Below are 13,601 nucleotides of genomic sequence, written 5' to 3' on the forward strand. Positions count from 1 at the left end.
CCATGAAAAGAGAAAACTTCCGTTGAGGGACTGATGATTTGGAAGAATAGAGTTTGAGAAGGGGTTATGTATAATTAACCTTAAGGGGGAGAGAACAGGGTGTTCAATAACAAAAGAGATGCGACACAAATTGAGAAGTTATGCAATTTATTTACACAAATGCACACTGACCATTTGTGCCAGATAAGGGACTCTAAGTGTGTTTACTGGCCTTGAAACATTGCCTGCTGTACTTAAAACTTCATGATATTGTTGTTACCACTTTAGTTATTAAAAAGCAGCCAGTGATTTTGCAGAATGGTGTAAAATGTACAAATTGCACTTTTAGCCCTTGTGCAACTGGATGCCATGTTGCATGTGTGTGAATGCTGCTGGAAAGTAATGGAGGTGGTGGGCTTTCAGGAAAGCACACATGATGCTCTGCATGAAACATGGCTTGCACATTTGCAAAGTATAAAGCACCTCAAGGTTTGCACCAGTCTTTATCAAATAGGATTTAATGAGGGGATGTAATTAGATGCACTGGGAGTCAGGTAAACTACATTATAGAGACAGCCAAGTATAAGGAATATTTACACCCTTACTAAAAGTGCTGATACTTCCGAAGGTTTCATGGCATTAGCAATAATGGTTATGATTTGAGAGTATTAAGTTGTGCCATACACAGGACCAGAAAAAATTAAGCCACTTTGCTGACTTGCCCCTTCGAGAAGTCTAGGCTAAGCAGCTGAGGAACAAAGTCATCCTGAGCAAGAAAGTCAATGGTGTAGACTTAGCTGTTCATCTTCCCATGGCAATAATTCACTTGGGTATTCTGTCAAGAATACTGAGCTTAAAAAGGAGTTGCCATGAGCAATCGTGCAATGATATTTATCTCCATCTAACCACCAAAAAGAAGTGGTGCTTTTGCTCAAGTATAAGTGAAGTATAAGCCTTCAGTGAAAGCTAAGGAAAGCAGCCTGGAAGTGGAGGTTGTCCTTTGCCTTGGAATCATCTTTCATCAGCCATATAGTTTACTCAGTCAGAAATGAAGCAACTCTAAAATCCTACTGACCTTTAGTTGCACAGACTTTACAAGGAAGAAACTGATTTGTCAGGGTGGATTTTATAAGGTTAGTGTTAGGAAAACCTGTGAGTCAGTTACTGGGACATTCCAGTAGATGGCACACTTGTCATGGGCCATGAAACTATTAAGTTAGATAATGAAGGTTGTAAATGTTACTGGAAATCCTCCAAATTACAAAGTGGCTTAACTTTTCTGAAAAATACATTTGGAACTTAACTAGGAGGAAGTAAGTAGCAAGTAACAAGGTATTTATGGGAATGTTGGGACAAGCACATCCTGTAGCTTAGTGATTATTGCTGCTACAGGTGTATAATGGAATACCCTTTAGGCCTTTGATTACCTCATTAGAGAGGTTACAACGGTTAAAAAAAAAAGCCAAAATAGGTAATGATCCCGTTCTTGATTTAAGGTAACTTTTTATCAAATGTGGACACTTAAATATGAATCCAAGTACCATATTGCATTAAAGTAAGAACAGTTACTGCAAAGTCAATGTGGGAAGTGCATGCAGAAGAGATGAGACTTAAATGAGCATTTTGTTTCTCCTGTAAACTTGGTAGCTAGCAATGCTAGTTTAAAAGCAACCAGTATTGAGGTATATAACCAAAAGAGTTCACAGGTTTTCAAAAGCAGCAAGTGCTGCATAGCTTTTACCACAACAAAAAGGAGGAACACAGAACTCAGTCTCCTGTAGTTGTCACTTCTAGGTTAGTGCTAGTAGTGGAGGCTGATAGCTTTCTATTCCCACCCCCCCTCGGGTTTCAAGGAGCTAAAGTGGTGATACTTTTAATCCAAGGTACAAAGGCTGAGACTTTGGTATAAACACCAGGGGAATCCTTAAGTCCACAACCATATCCCCAAGATGTCACTCCATACACAACCCAGCTGTCTCCAGACCGCTGGCACACAAGTGGTCCTCCACTGTCACCCTGGCAGCTGTCCACACTCGTGTGTTCATGGAGGGTTCCAGCACACAGCATTCTCCTTGTAAACCGGCCCTTATAACGTTCTTCACAAAATCTCTTGGGAAGTAGGGGGATGGCTGCTTGTTGGAGTGTTCTTGAATAGGCTCGTCCTAGTCAAACCAAATTAATTGATGAACTTCCAGCTAATGATAACATGTCAACAGTTAAACATTTAGTATTTGTGAAAATGAAATCACGGCATTCATGTAATTCAAATAAGTTTAACTATAAGTGAACTATGTAGTGCTACCTACATTTTTTTGTTGTTGGAACTTCCAGTTGGAATACAAGTTTACAGGGACTTTTTGTGCCAGTACTGGAGCTTGAAGTCTACCTGGGCACTGTCTTAGCCTTTTTACTGAAGGCTGGCACTCAGCCATTGAGACCACAACTTCATTTCTGGATTTTTTGTGGTTAAGTGGAGTCTTAGCTTTGCCTGGGCTAGCTTTGAACTGTGATCCTCAGATCTCAGTCCCCTGAGTAGTTAGGAGTACAGGTAACAAGTTCGTTTCTCAATATTGAAATTTTCAAGAAATAATGAGTAACGCAGGCTCTGAGCTTAAAAGGAAAGGTACAGAAAGCACAATTCCTGCAGGTTTTACTACAGTCTTTATATTATTTCAGTCTTGTATATTAAAAAGCCAGAAGTGTATTTGTGCTGGTTTTGAATTAGCACACTAACTACATTGAATTTCAGGATTAAAAAAATGATGCTCCTGACTCATGCCTGTAATCCTACCTACTTAGGCTGAAATCTGAGAATTACAGTTCAAAGCCAGCCAAGACAATTTTAAAAGTCCTTGAGATGCTTAATCTCCAATTAGTCAGAAAGAGCCAGAGCCAGAAGTAGAGGCCTAGCTCAAGTGATAGAACACCAATCTTGAGTAAAAAAGCCAAGTGTGAGCTCAAGGCCCCTGAGTTCAAACCCACATATGAGCAAAGCATATATACATAAATACCTAAATAGGTATGTGGTAGTGTACAAAATGGTTCAGAAATCAAGCATTGGCCCTGCTTTGCTGTATCGACATAGTCTTCATTTTTACCACCAAGTGCAAGTATTCTCTAACTTTAGTTGCTGAGCCATTCAGTACTTACTTGTTCCCATGTATGAAATGTACAACTGACATGTTCTCCATGATTACATTTTCTTGTATATAGACCCATTAGAATCTCCACTAAATCGGGATAACTAGGCTATTTAAAAATTCTGTAATTTACTTACTTGGTCATTTTATATTCAGATATGGTGTCATTTTCCCATGTAAAATCATTCTAACAAACTAGCTTCTGAGAGCATCCATTTTTCACATGGGCCAACATACTGTATTTTGAGATGGCATACTTTGATTTTATGAACTTTACCTCAGGATCATTTCCAGTGTTTTCTTGATACTCTGTTATCTAGAGTAAATGTTCTACATCTTGCTACTGCAGAGGTCTCTAAATCTAGTTTTAGTCCACCTAATCCAGGTAAAATCTAAGCCTGCTTTGACACCTAACCTGAGCAAGTACTTCCTGATAAAAATGCTCACACATAAACCTTGCTACTTGGGAGGCTGAGATCTGAGATCTGAAGACAGCTAGGAAAGTCCTGAGACTCTTACCTCCAATTATGCACCAAAAAAGCCAGACGTGGCTCAAGTGGCAGAGCACTAGCCTTGAGCAACAAAGCTCAGGAACAGCTTTCATGCTGTCCTTTAACTTGGCCCTAAGTTCAAGCCCAAAAAAGAAAAAAGAGATTGGTTTAACTAGAGCAAGATGATTAAAAAACAAGAACAAACTAAGCACTCTTTCTGCTTAAGGTTTGCAAGAATGGGAAGGGAGAATGAAGGAGAAACTTTTTGTGGGTTTCACTTCAACCTCCACCTGTGTTCTATGTTAAGGAAGTCTCTATAAAAATTTAATTTGAGGGGCTGGGAAAGTGGCTCAGTGGTAGAGCGTTTGCCTTGCATGCCTGAGGCCCTGGGTTCGATTCCTCAGCACCACATAAGCAAAAAGAAAAAAGCCAGAAGTGGCACTGTGGCTCAAGTGGTAGAGTGCTAGCCTTGAGCTGAAGAGATGAGGGACAGCGCCCAGGCCCAGAGTTCAAGCCCCCCGACCGGACCCCCCAAAAAAAAAAAATTTAACTTGATTATGGGCTCTATAGGAAAAAGACAAATCATAGAATATTTAAGCCCTTTGCAGGGCCAACTACATTAAATTCATCCGAAGAAGCTTTGTGTGTGTTTGTGTGTATGTGTGAATGCCTCCTCTGGGACTTGAACTCAGGCCCTGGGTGCTGTCCCTGAGCTTTTGTGCTCAAGGCTAGTGCTCTCCCAGTTGGAGCCACAGGTCCATTTCTGTGGATTGAGTCTTTTGCTATGTGGACTGACTTTGAACCATGATCCTCAGATCTCATTAGGATTATAGGTATGAGCCACTGGCACCAGGCTTGGAAAAGCTGTTTAAAATACACACTGTCAGATCCAAGGGTATGGAGTAGTCTTAAAAATCTTTCCCAGTCCTCTATACTAGGGAATTCAAAGTTAATAGAACATTCTCCACTAGCAGTTTGGTTCTCTCAGCTGGTGCTAATGTTGCAGCTGGACCCACAATCAACTCATGATGTGAATCTAGATTTAAGCTTGGCAGAATCTCCAAACATCTAAGCCTGAAACAATTTAAGATCTCAATACCTGCTGTACAACCAAATGTGGCTAATGGCAGACACTGAAAGGTACCCAACTTTGCTCATTTGTTCTATTGTATTAGATTACCTGTGTCTCCCCATCCTGTTATATAACAATTGGAAGCAGTTTTGTGTGGCCTCTCTCTCCGAAGGGGTAAACAAGCTGGCAATACATGACTACTGAATCGGGCACATTGCTCCTCTGGTCCTTGTAACCTCACCAGGGCGATGTCATAGTCACTGCTATCTGGCCGATAGTCCCTGTGAATCACAATCTGTTGAACTCCAATTTCTTCTTCAAATTCCTCCGGCACCAGAGTATGATAATCCCCAACACGAACAGCATAGTTCCTGGTATTGTTACCGTACCTGAGAGAGAAAGCTGATGAGAAGCTTGTTCCAGATACTGAAAATTGGTGACTGACAGCCAAGGATGCTAGCAGAGATCATGGAAGGCTCAGTTCCAACTTATTGGACACTTGGTAAATATAAACTATCTTTGTCTTTCTCTGACCCAGTGCTCACTGTCTCCTCCTGGGAACCTGTTGCAATTACCTCTTATTTCCATTTCACTATGAAGTCTAGATTACCAATTAATCTTTATTTTCTGCAGAGCAAATTCGGAAAATAAGTGGAAACAAAGATCAACAACCTATCAGATTCTCCAAAGGGGAAAAAAATAAAAAAGGATCAGAACAGGAACAAATAACTCAGGGCAGGATTATTGTCCTACATTTTTCATTTCTTTTTTTTTTTTAACCAAGGTTTTTAGTTCATCCTGAAAGACAGTATTATTCATCTCATTCCTAGCATGGACCAAATGCAAACCCTGTTTTCAGGTCAGCATATACACATTCTCCTCTCTCTCTCTCTCTCTCTCTCTCTCTCTCTCTCTCTCTCTCTCTCTCTCTCTCTCTCTCTCTCTCTCTCTCTCTCTCTCTCCCCTCTCTCCCTCTCTCCCCCCCCTCTCTCTCTCTCTCTCTCTCTCTCCCTCCCTCCTTCATCTCAACTACTAAGCACCAAATACTTCACACTTCCAAAATTTTGATTTCAAAACCCTCATACTTTGCCACCTTGTATTTGTGTAGCTCTATAACTCTTGAATTCTTTGACTCCAGTGATTTTTCCATTCCACCCCTCTACTTATGGCCGCCCTTCTTATCTGCCTTGGACTCAGCTGTCTATGGCCACAATTAGTTTGGCAAAATGCTCCATCCTTTTGCCTGCTCAAAATGGATTCTGGTTTTATCACCTCTTCTCATACTCGGTGCTGGCATCTGAATGTTAAAAGGGAAAGCACATAGGTAACAGCTCTCACCTTAACGGTGGGACCAAAACTTGAGAGTCATCTACACTTTACAAGACCTCTACTTGAATGTGAGCTTAAAGTTAGCCTCCTGCTAGACTCAGTGTCTTAGGTTTATAATCACAATACTTGAGAGAAGATCCCAAATTCAATATAGCCTGAGCTACATAAAAGACTCTCCCAATACATTTCCACAGACAGGAAAATAGACAAAAAGATAGATTCCTAGATATATAGAAAGATAAATACATAGATATATAGATAGACATAGCTAGATAGAAAGATGGATAAATAGGTAGAGGTAGATTGATAGATAGGGTTCTAAGTATGTCTCTGACTTTCTGTAATTACTGACTTACATGGCCATTTACTATTGTTCCATTAATTGTAATAAATTCTATGACCTTGAAACTCCATGTTCAACCTTAAATCACCACCTCTCTTTAAAGTGCAGAGGCTTTTCAATTGTGCCTAAAGAACAGATTCTTACAGGTTCCACTTCAAAAATTAAGTAAAAAGTTTAGAAGTATGAAAAATCATCAAGTTTTCAAAACAACCCTCACTTCTGCTTTCTGCATAGTATCACAACAATTTAGTATAGTTGTGCCTAAAGAAGAGGTTCTCAGGTTCCATTTCAACTGTTAGGTAAAAGTTTAGGAGTCTAAAAAATAATTAAGTGTTTCAATAACCCTCACTTCCACTTTCTGTGAAATATCATAAAAATTTAACTTATTAACAGAATACTCTGGCTTTTAAAGGCAGGCTGGGACTCCTGCCCCTGAATACTGCAAATCACTGGGGAGTAAGCACCCAAAGACATTACGAATAGGTATCAAAGTGCCAAGTATTGTGTTCATATAATATGTTCTGAGATCAACTCTATTTTAGGCAGGTGTCCCCTAGAATTAGTATGCTTACCAATCTGGCTTTCAGCGATTATAAACTGAAACCATTTATCTTAATAAGAAGGAAAAAAACACCATTTTTGTCAAAATGAAAAGCTTAGCACCTACACTTATTTATTTTATTTTATTTTTATTGTTCTGTCAGTCATGGGCCCTGAACTCAGGGCCTGGGTGCTGTCCCTGAGCTCCTTTTGCTCAAGGGTAGTTACTCTACCACATTGAACCATAGCTCCACTTCCAGTTTTCTGGTGGTTAATTGGAGATGAGTCTATAGGCATGAGTTCCCAGCATCCAGCTGTACCTACACTTTTCAAGTGGTCCTAATCTAAAGAAATAGATCCTGTAAACCTAAGCATGGACTCCCCAACTCCTTTAACCCATTATTAGTGAGAGTGGATTCACACTTGAGATTTGAAGAGCAGCCTACAGAACTCTGGATTCATTTCCCAGTAATTCGTCTTCTACAGTCACTTCTCCTAGTTGATGTAATTTTAAGTTTCAGGGATAAAACTCTGGCCAAAATTCCCAATATGCTAGTAGATTTTGATACATATACTGTGGTTCTTAGATTCTCAAGAGAGCATAAAAAGAAGCGTCTTTTTCTATGTATAGAGTCTATTTCTATGTATTTGAGTTGAACTTTGGGTATCTTTCTAGGATTTGTTTTTGTCCTGAGTTCAAACTTAGGACCTTGTACTTGCTAGGCTGACACTCTACCACTTGAGGCCCACTTCAAGCTGGCTTTTTACTGGTCTCACTGACTTTTCTGCGAAGGCTCGGCTTTGAACCATGATCTTCCAGCCTCCTAAGAAGCTAGGATTACAAGGGTGAGCCACTGACGCCCCATAGGCTGTTTATTATATTCAAAAATGCTTCTAAAGTAAACATTGCTAATTTTGACTGACACTTCATCCCGTTGTTTGCTTTGCTGAAATGCTTTCCACTCCCCCTCAAACAAAACTTGGATGAAATTCTCAGACAAGTTTGAGCAAGAGGGAAGCTGAGACCCAGCAGTTTAGTAAAACTATATGTCCCAGTTTATCTGGGATTCTAGGGTTCGAGAAGACAGTTCACCACCCCCCCCCAAAAAAAAAAAAACATTAAAAATTCAAGCCAGGCGCCAGTGGCTCACACTTATAAACCTAGCTTTTCAGGAGGCTGAGATCTGAGGATCACATTTCTAAGCCAGCCGGGGCAGAAAGTTCCTGTGAGACTCTTACCTCCAATTAACCACTCAAAAAAATAAAAAGGAAGTGTCACTGGGACTCTAAATGGTAGAGCATGAGCCCCGAGCGAAAGAGCTCAGAGATAAGAGCCAGGCACTGAGTTCAAGCCCCATAACCAAAACAAAAGAATAAAAATTGAAGAAATAGTTGAGGTTTTAAGGTCATTTGCGCGTGTGTGTGTGTTTGTGTGTGTGTGTGTGTGTGTGTGTGAAGTGTGTGTGTGTGTGTGTTCTGTCTGAACACACATATCTGCTATTACTAGAATCTGTTCTTTTCTGGAGGACACTCAAAAAAAAGTTCACTAAAGTTGTTTATGAGAACAGTTCCAGCTGCTGGGACAGAAGTAACCTCCTCAGTAGAATCTTGCATTGAGCTTTACAGAGAAACGTGAACACAGGAAGTGGTTTTAGTGTGACCTGGGATTGTGTACATGTCAGCAAAGACCTTGTCCTTTAGGGCTTTGTTCTATCATACAGATGATGATGGATTATGTCAGCCATCTGATACACTGTGTTCCTAAAAAGTAAGTTCTCATTACCTCTGGGGCTTATCTTTCTAATTAGAAAGATCTACACATTCCTGATTTTTCCAAAGCAATAATCGCTTGACCATTTCCAGCTGCTATGGCATTCCTAGGCAAAAAGTCAAAAAGATAAAAATCAGGTAAAGTTATATTCTTGAGCAAACCAAATTTGGAGTAGAATTTCTCTCTCTCTCTCTCTCTCTCTCTCTCTCTCTCTCTCTCTCTCTCTCTCTCTCTCTCTCTCTCTCTCTCTCTCTCACACACACACACACACACACACACACACACACACACAAACAAATAAAGGAGTCCTTGTGTCAGGTATGGACATTCCTCTAAAATAGTGTTTGTTATCCAAATGAGCAATTAAAAAGAATGAATTTCTTGCTCAGGTTTTTTTTGTTTTTTTTTTCTTTTTTGTGGTTGTTGGGCTTGCACTCTGGGCTTGGGCGCTGTCCCTCAGCTCTTTAGCTCAAAGCAAGCGCTCTACCACTTGAGCCACAGCTCAAGACTGTGATTTGAGAGAGGGCATGTCTCATGAGGTAGGGCTGCTTGTTTAGCATGCTTGAGGCCCTGGGTTCAATCCCCTGTACTGCAGAACAAAAAACAAAAACAAATCATTTATGTTTTCTTTAGTACTCATTATATATACTACCATTGTTAGTTTCCAATAAAATGTTTCCCTTAATCAAATAATAAAAACAAATAAAATAAAAAACAAAAACAAAAAAAAGAGTCTCATGGATTTTCTTGCTGGGGCTGGCTTTGAACCGCCATCCTCAGATCTCAATCTCCTGAGTAGCTAGGATTACAGGCGTGAGCCACCGGCACCTGGCTTCAGGTTCTTTTCAGTTAGAAATAGAAGGTCATTCCCTGGTACTTTGTAGAAATTATTCCGCACACAAAAGAGCAAGAACAAACAATGTATGTTGTGAAGGATTAATAAGATTACCACCAAAAAAACATGTTTCCCTTGAATCTGATAAAAAAAAAAAGGATATGACATTCCAAATATGCTATGGCTTTAACAATGGAGAAAATGTAAAAACAAAATGGCAGCAGGCCTTTAAAGTCGTTACTGGATGGATGCACAGGTGTGGGCAGATTTCACACTGCTTTGCCCTATGAAAGCTATGAAAGAATGACTGGGATCACCCACAAGAGGGCACCCAGTTTGAGGTGTGGGCACCCTATATGAAACGTGTGTTCCCTGTATGAAATAGCAGTGTACTGTATAAACTCAGGTGACTAAGGCTAGGCATGGGACATAGTGGCATTCTGACTTCATCCTCTATAAGCCATTGTTTCCACCCTAACTTGATTTGAGGATTGTATAAAGTAGACATGACTATGGGAAAAAAAGAGAAACATCCAGGGGTCTCATTCTACATCACAAAACAATTCAGCAGGTAATAACCTGTGAGTCTTACTGTTCAGAAACCACTGCTCAAGAGCACTAATCTGAAGACAGGCACTACTTGGTGGTTCCCATCTGTAATCCTAAGGACTCAGGAGGTTGAGATCTAAGGACTGTGACTCCAAGCCAGCCTAGGCAGGAACGTCTGTGAGTTTCCTATCTCCAATTAACCACCAAAAAGCAGAAGTGGCACTGTGGCTCACATGGTAAAGCCTTGTGCAAAGAAAAAGGGGGGACATTTCCCAGGCCCTGAATTCCACCCCCCCCCCAAATAAGAGCACTGGCCTATATCAGCACTCAAGATACAACTATCAGACAGTGCCTGGTGCACACACACACACACACACACACACACACACAGAAATACACATGTATACACAGGCCCCAGGCTTGACAAATAGAGGAAATGTAAATGGAAAGAATAAGGAGATAAAGGAACTAATTTCAAATACAAAGTTCAGACACACACACACCCTACCCAGCTAGTAAGCATTAAATTAGACTAACACCATTTACATATGCCCTGCAAGAAATCTGAAAGGAGTAGCCTCTCAACATACCACACAGTCTCTATTTTACAAACTTCGCTGTTTCTTGTGATTAAAGGAGGATTGTTAGAAACCAAAGTCCCTGAATCTAGATTTGAAAACAAAACAAACAAAAAATAAAAACACCTGGGACTTGTTCTAATCACTAGGACCTGGCTCTATGCCTTTTCATAAACTCGGTGCAATAAGGATTGGAGTTGTAGCTGTAGGCACTTCAAACAGGAAGCCCAGAAAACCCAGCAGATTACTGACCCATCAGATGTAACACATTTGCTATGCAGTGTTCCCCCTGATATCATTAAATAAATCTTGCGTTGTAGCCAAAGCATATGAAAACGCTGTATACCATAATCTGCTCTTTAATCAATGGTCCTTACCTTACACTGAGCAGATAACAGAAGGAAATTCCAGATGACATATGGAAAGAGTTAAACACTGATTCAGGTTTAAAATAACCACCACCCCCTAACTAAAAGCTCAACATTATTAAACACAGCCACTATTTGCCAACAGAACCCCCATTTTTAGTGTGCAGCAATCATTTAGGAAGACCTACTATGTACCAAGTTACATTGTAGACACCTGATGTATAAACACCAATGAGACAGATACTGAGTCTAGGCAACATCTAAGAGGAACTGGCCAAGGGAGGAAAAACAAATCCAACCTGCTCCCACACCTCACTCCACACCAAACCAAAAAAAACCAAAATGCCTTCAGCAGAGCCCAAAATCATATCGAAGTTTTCAAACTAAGTGAACTTTTTTGAGCTATCTTCCTACTTCAGTTCTTCAGTCCTTGAACCCCTACCCCAAGACAATAACTTAGCTAAACTGAAAGGCCAGGAATCTTGAATAAGTGGAGGAAAATCTAAACAAAACATGCTGATGACTTTGTCTAAGCCCTAAGCCCCTAAACAGACTTTTTCAAAAGGTTCTCTTCTTTGTGTCTTATTCTTCTCCTCTAGTAAGTGAAAAGGAACACATTTTCAGTCTTTCCTTTTGTTAACATATTTACTCTTCCCTGCCTCCCTTTCATCCTGACCTCAATAATCACCAAAGTTGGTTTTGAATTTCACACTTAATAAAATACTCACATAATAACTTGCAGATTATTTGTGCAATGATCTTCACTTTACAACGGAGTAAGATGAGGGTCTAACAGGAGAAACAATTTCTAAAAAGTCAAACCTTTAACCAAAAAGCTGGAACTAGAACCCGAGTCTTCATAGCCAAATTCAAATCTTCTGTGACACTGTCCTGACTTCTACTGATTTGCGTTGCCATGTCCCAAGACCTTCTTTCTTTTTTCACCTCTCTTTCTCTGTCTCTCTTATTACAATGTTATAACTAGTCGCCCTCTTATAGAAGAATATAAAATAAGAGCCCTTATAGCCCTGCTGGAGAGTTTTAAAACTTAAGTCACTCCAGAAAAAGACATGAAAACACATATGCAAAGATTTTTCTATTTACAACCTCCTTAATACACCCTTATCTGTTTTGCCATTCCCCTTCAGATCTCTCCCACACAGCTCCAAATGACTCATCTCCTAAAACTCTCTTTGATCATATTTCAAGGTTCAAAAACCTTTGGTGTCTCTCACTACTTAGAGAGTAGAACAGAAATCCACAGCTCCAGCATTCCGGGCCTGACTTAATTCTTCTAAGTCTACTACACAAATCCTAGATTTGATAACCCAACAAATAATACTAATGCTATACTCTGCTCTCCTTCAAAGGAGGCTCATCCCTTCTGCGCACTGCCCTCTCAAACAGCCATTCTCTGCCTAAACCGACTGCATTACTAATCTCTTCCCCACACTTGTAATCTAGCTCATCTTTGTCCTAGTGTGAAAGAAACAATAACCACAAAAAAAAAGAAATAAGCCTCCTCAAAAATTTATGTTAAAAAGCATCCCACCTCTCTCTAACATTGGCAGTATTTGAAGCAACAGGTAATTGCCACTATATCTCCTTCTGCTTGCCCTTTGAGGTGCGCCATATTGTTTCTTGGTGGCATGGCACTCAGAACTAAGCATGGTTCTCTCTGATCACATGAGTGTACTTTCAGCCAGGTGATGGTGGCTCACACCTGTAATCCTGGTTGCTCAGGAGGCTAAAATCTAAGGATCGCAGTTCAAAATCAGCCCAGACAGGGAAGTCGGTGAGACTCTTAGCACACCAGAAAACCAGAAGTGGGGCTGTGGCTCAAGTGGTAGAGCACTAAAAGAAAAAAAGTGAGTGTGTGCCTTACAGTAGCCTGAGCATAGGAAGACAGGACAGCAGATTCTTCGCTGCTTTTTCTGGACACTGTGCTATCATTCATTGTTAGCTAAGACTGAATTAATGTGGTGGGAAACCACATGATGCAAGTGGTGTGAAATAAAATGGTGGGCCACTAAAATCTATGAGCCTTTCTCACATGTGCTCTGTGTAAGCCTCCTTTCCTGGAATTAAAGACAGCAGTTTGCTTTATCTTTCTGCTGTCTTACTAGAATCAGCCTGTCTTTTGCTATCATGGTCTCAGCTCAGTTCTTAAGAGAAGCCCTAACCATAACTCCCATCCCTCCAAAAATCTACCTTCTCTTCTCCCTAGATCCAGAGTTCCTTTTGCAACTAGGGTAGCAAGTGGCTTCCCAGGAGAGGTGTGTGTGGGGAGAGGGGGAGCTGGGGATGGGGGGGGGGGTTGTTCTTTAGATGTCACCTCCCTCACTTCCCCCAAGTGTTGTCTAGCAGCACAGGGCTGGACAATCCCAGGAGTCCACGCTGATGGTGACATGGGAAGGTGGACACGTACCTCTTGAAACAGTGTGCCGCCGTCAGCACCCAGCAGCTACTCAGCAGCGTCGCTCCGCAAAGGAGCCGGCCATCTCCGTGCCATGACTTCAGCCGGAGGGCCACCTGCCAAGGCCAGCCTCCCCTGCGAAGAAAGCAAGCTGCATATCCATGAAAGGAAAACAAAGTAAAGACAAACA

The 13,601-nt window shown here is 40.8% G+C and overlaps 1 protein-coding gene across 1 annotated transcript in view; it reads right to left on the minus strand.

Annotated features, from left to right (window-relative positions):
• Positions 1 to 132: 132 nt before the first annotated feature.
• The window catches only part of Prss12 (serine protease 12), a 68,552-nt gene continuing 55,083 nt past the window's right edge, over positions 133 to 13,601 (minus strand). Inside the window, exons 9-11 of the mRNA XM_070021979.1 lie at positions 13,424 to 13,546; positions 4,791 to 5,071; positions 133 to 2,141 (exon numbers count right to left, since the gene is read on the minus strand). Coding sequence (XP_069878080.1) covers positions 1,828 to 2,141; positions 4,791 to 5,071; positions 13,424 to 13,546 — 718 coding nt within the window. The 3' untranslated portion in view covers positions 133 to 1,827. The remainder of the gene's footprint in view (positions 2,142 to 4,790; positions 5,072 to 13,423; positions 13,547 to 13,601) is intronic.

The sequence above is a fragment of the Dipodomys merriami genome, unplaced genomic scaffold (assembly GCF_024711535.1).
Source record: "Dipodomys merriami isolate MVZ:Mamm:240054 unplaced genomic scaffold, mDipMer1.0.p SCAF_15, whole genome shotgun sequence".
Taxonomy (NCBI): Eukaryota; Metazoa; Chordata; class Mammalia; order Rodentia; family Heteromyidae; genus Dipodomys; species Dipodomys merriami.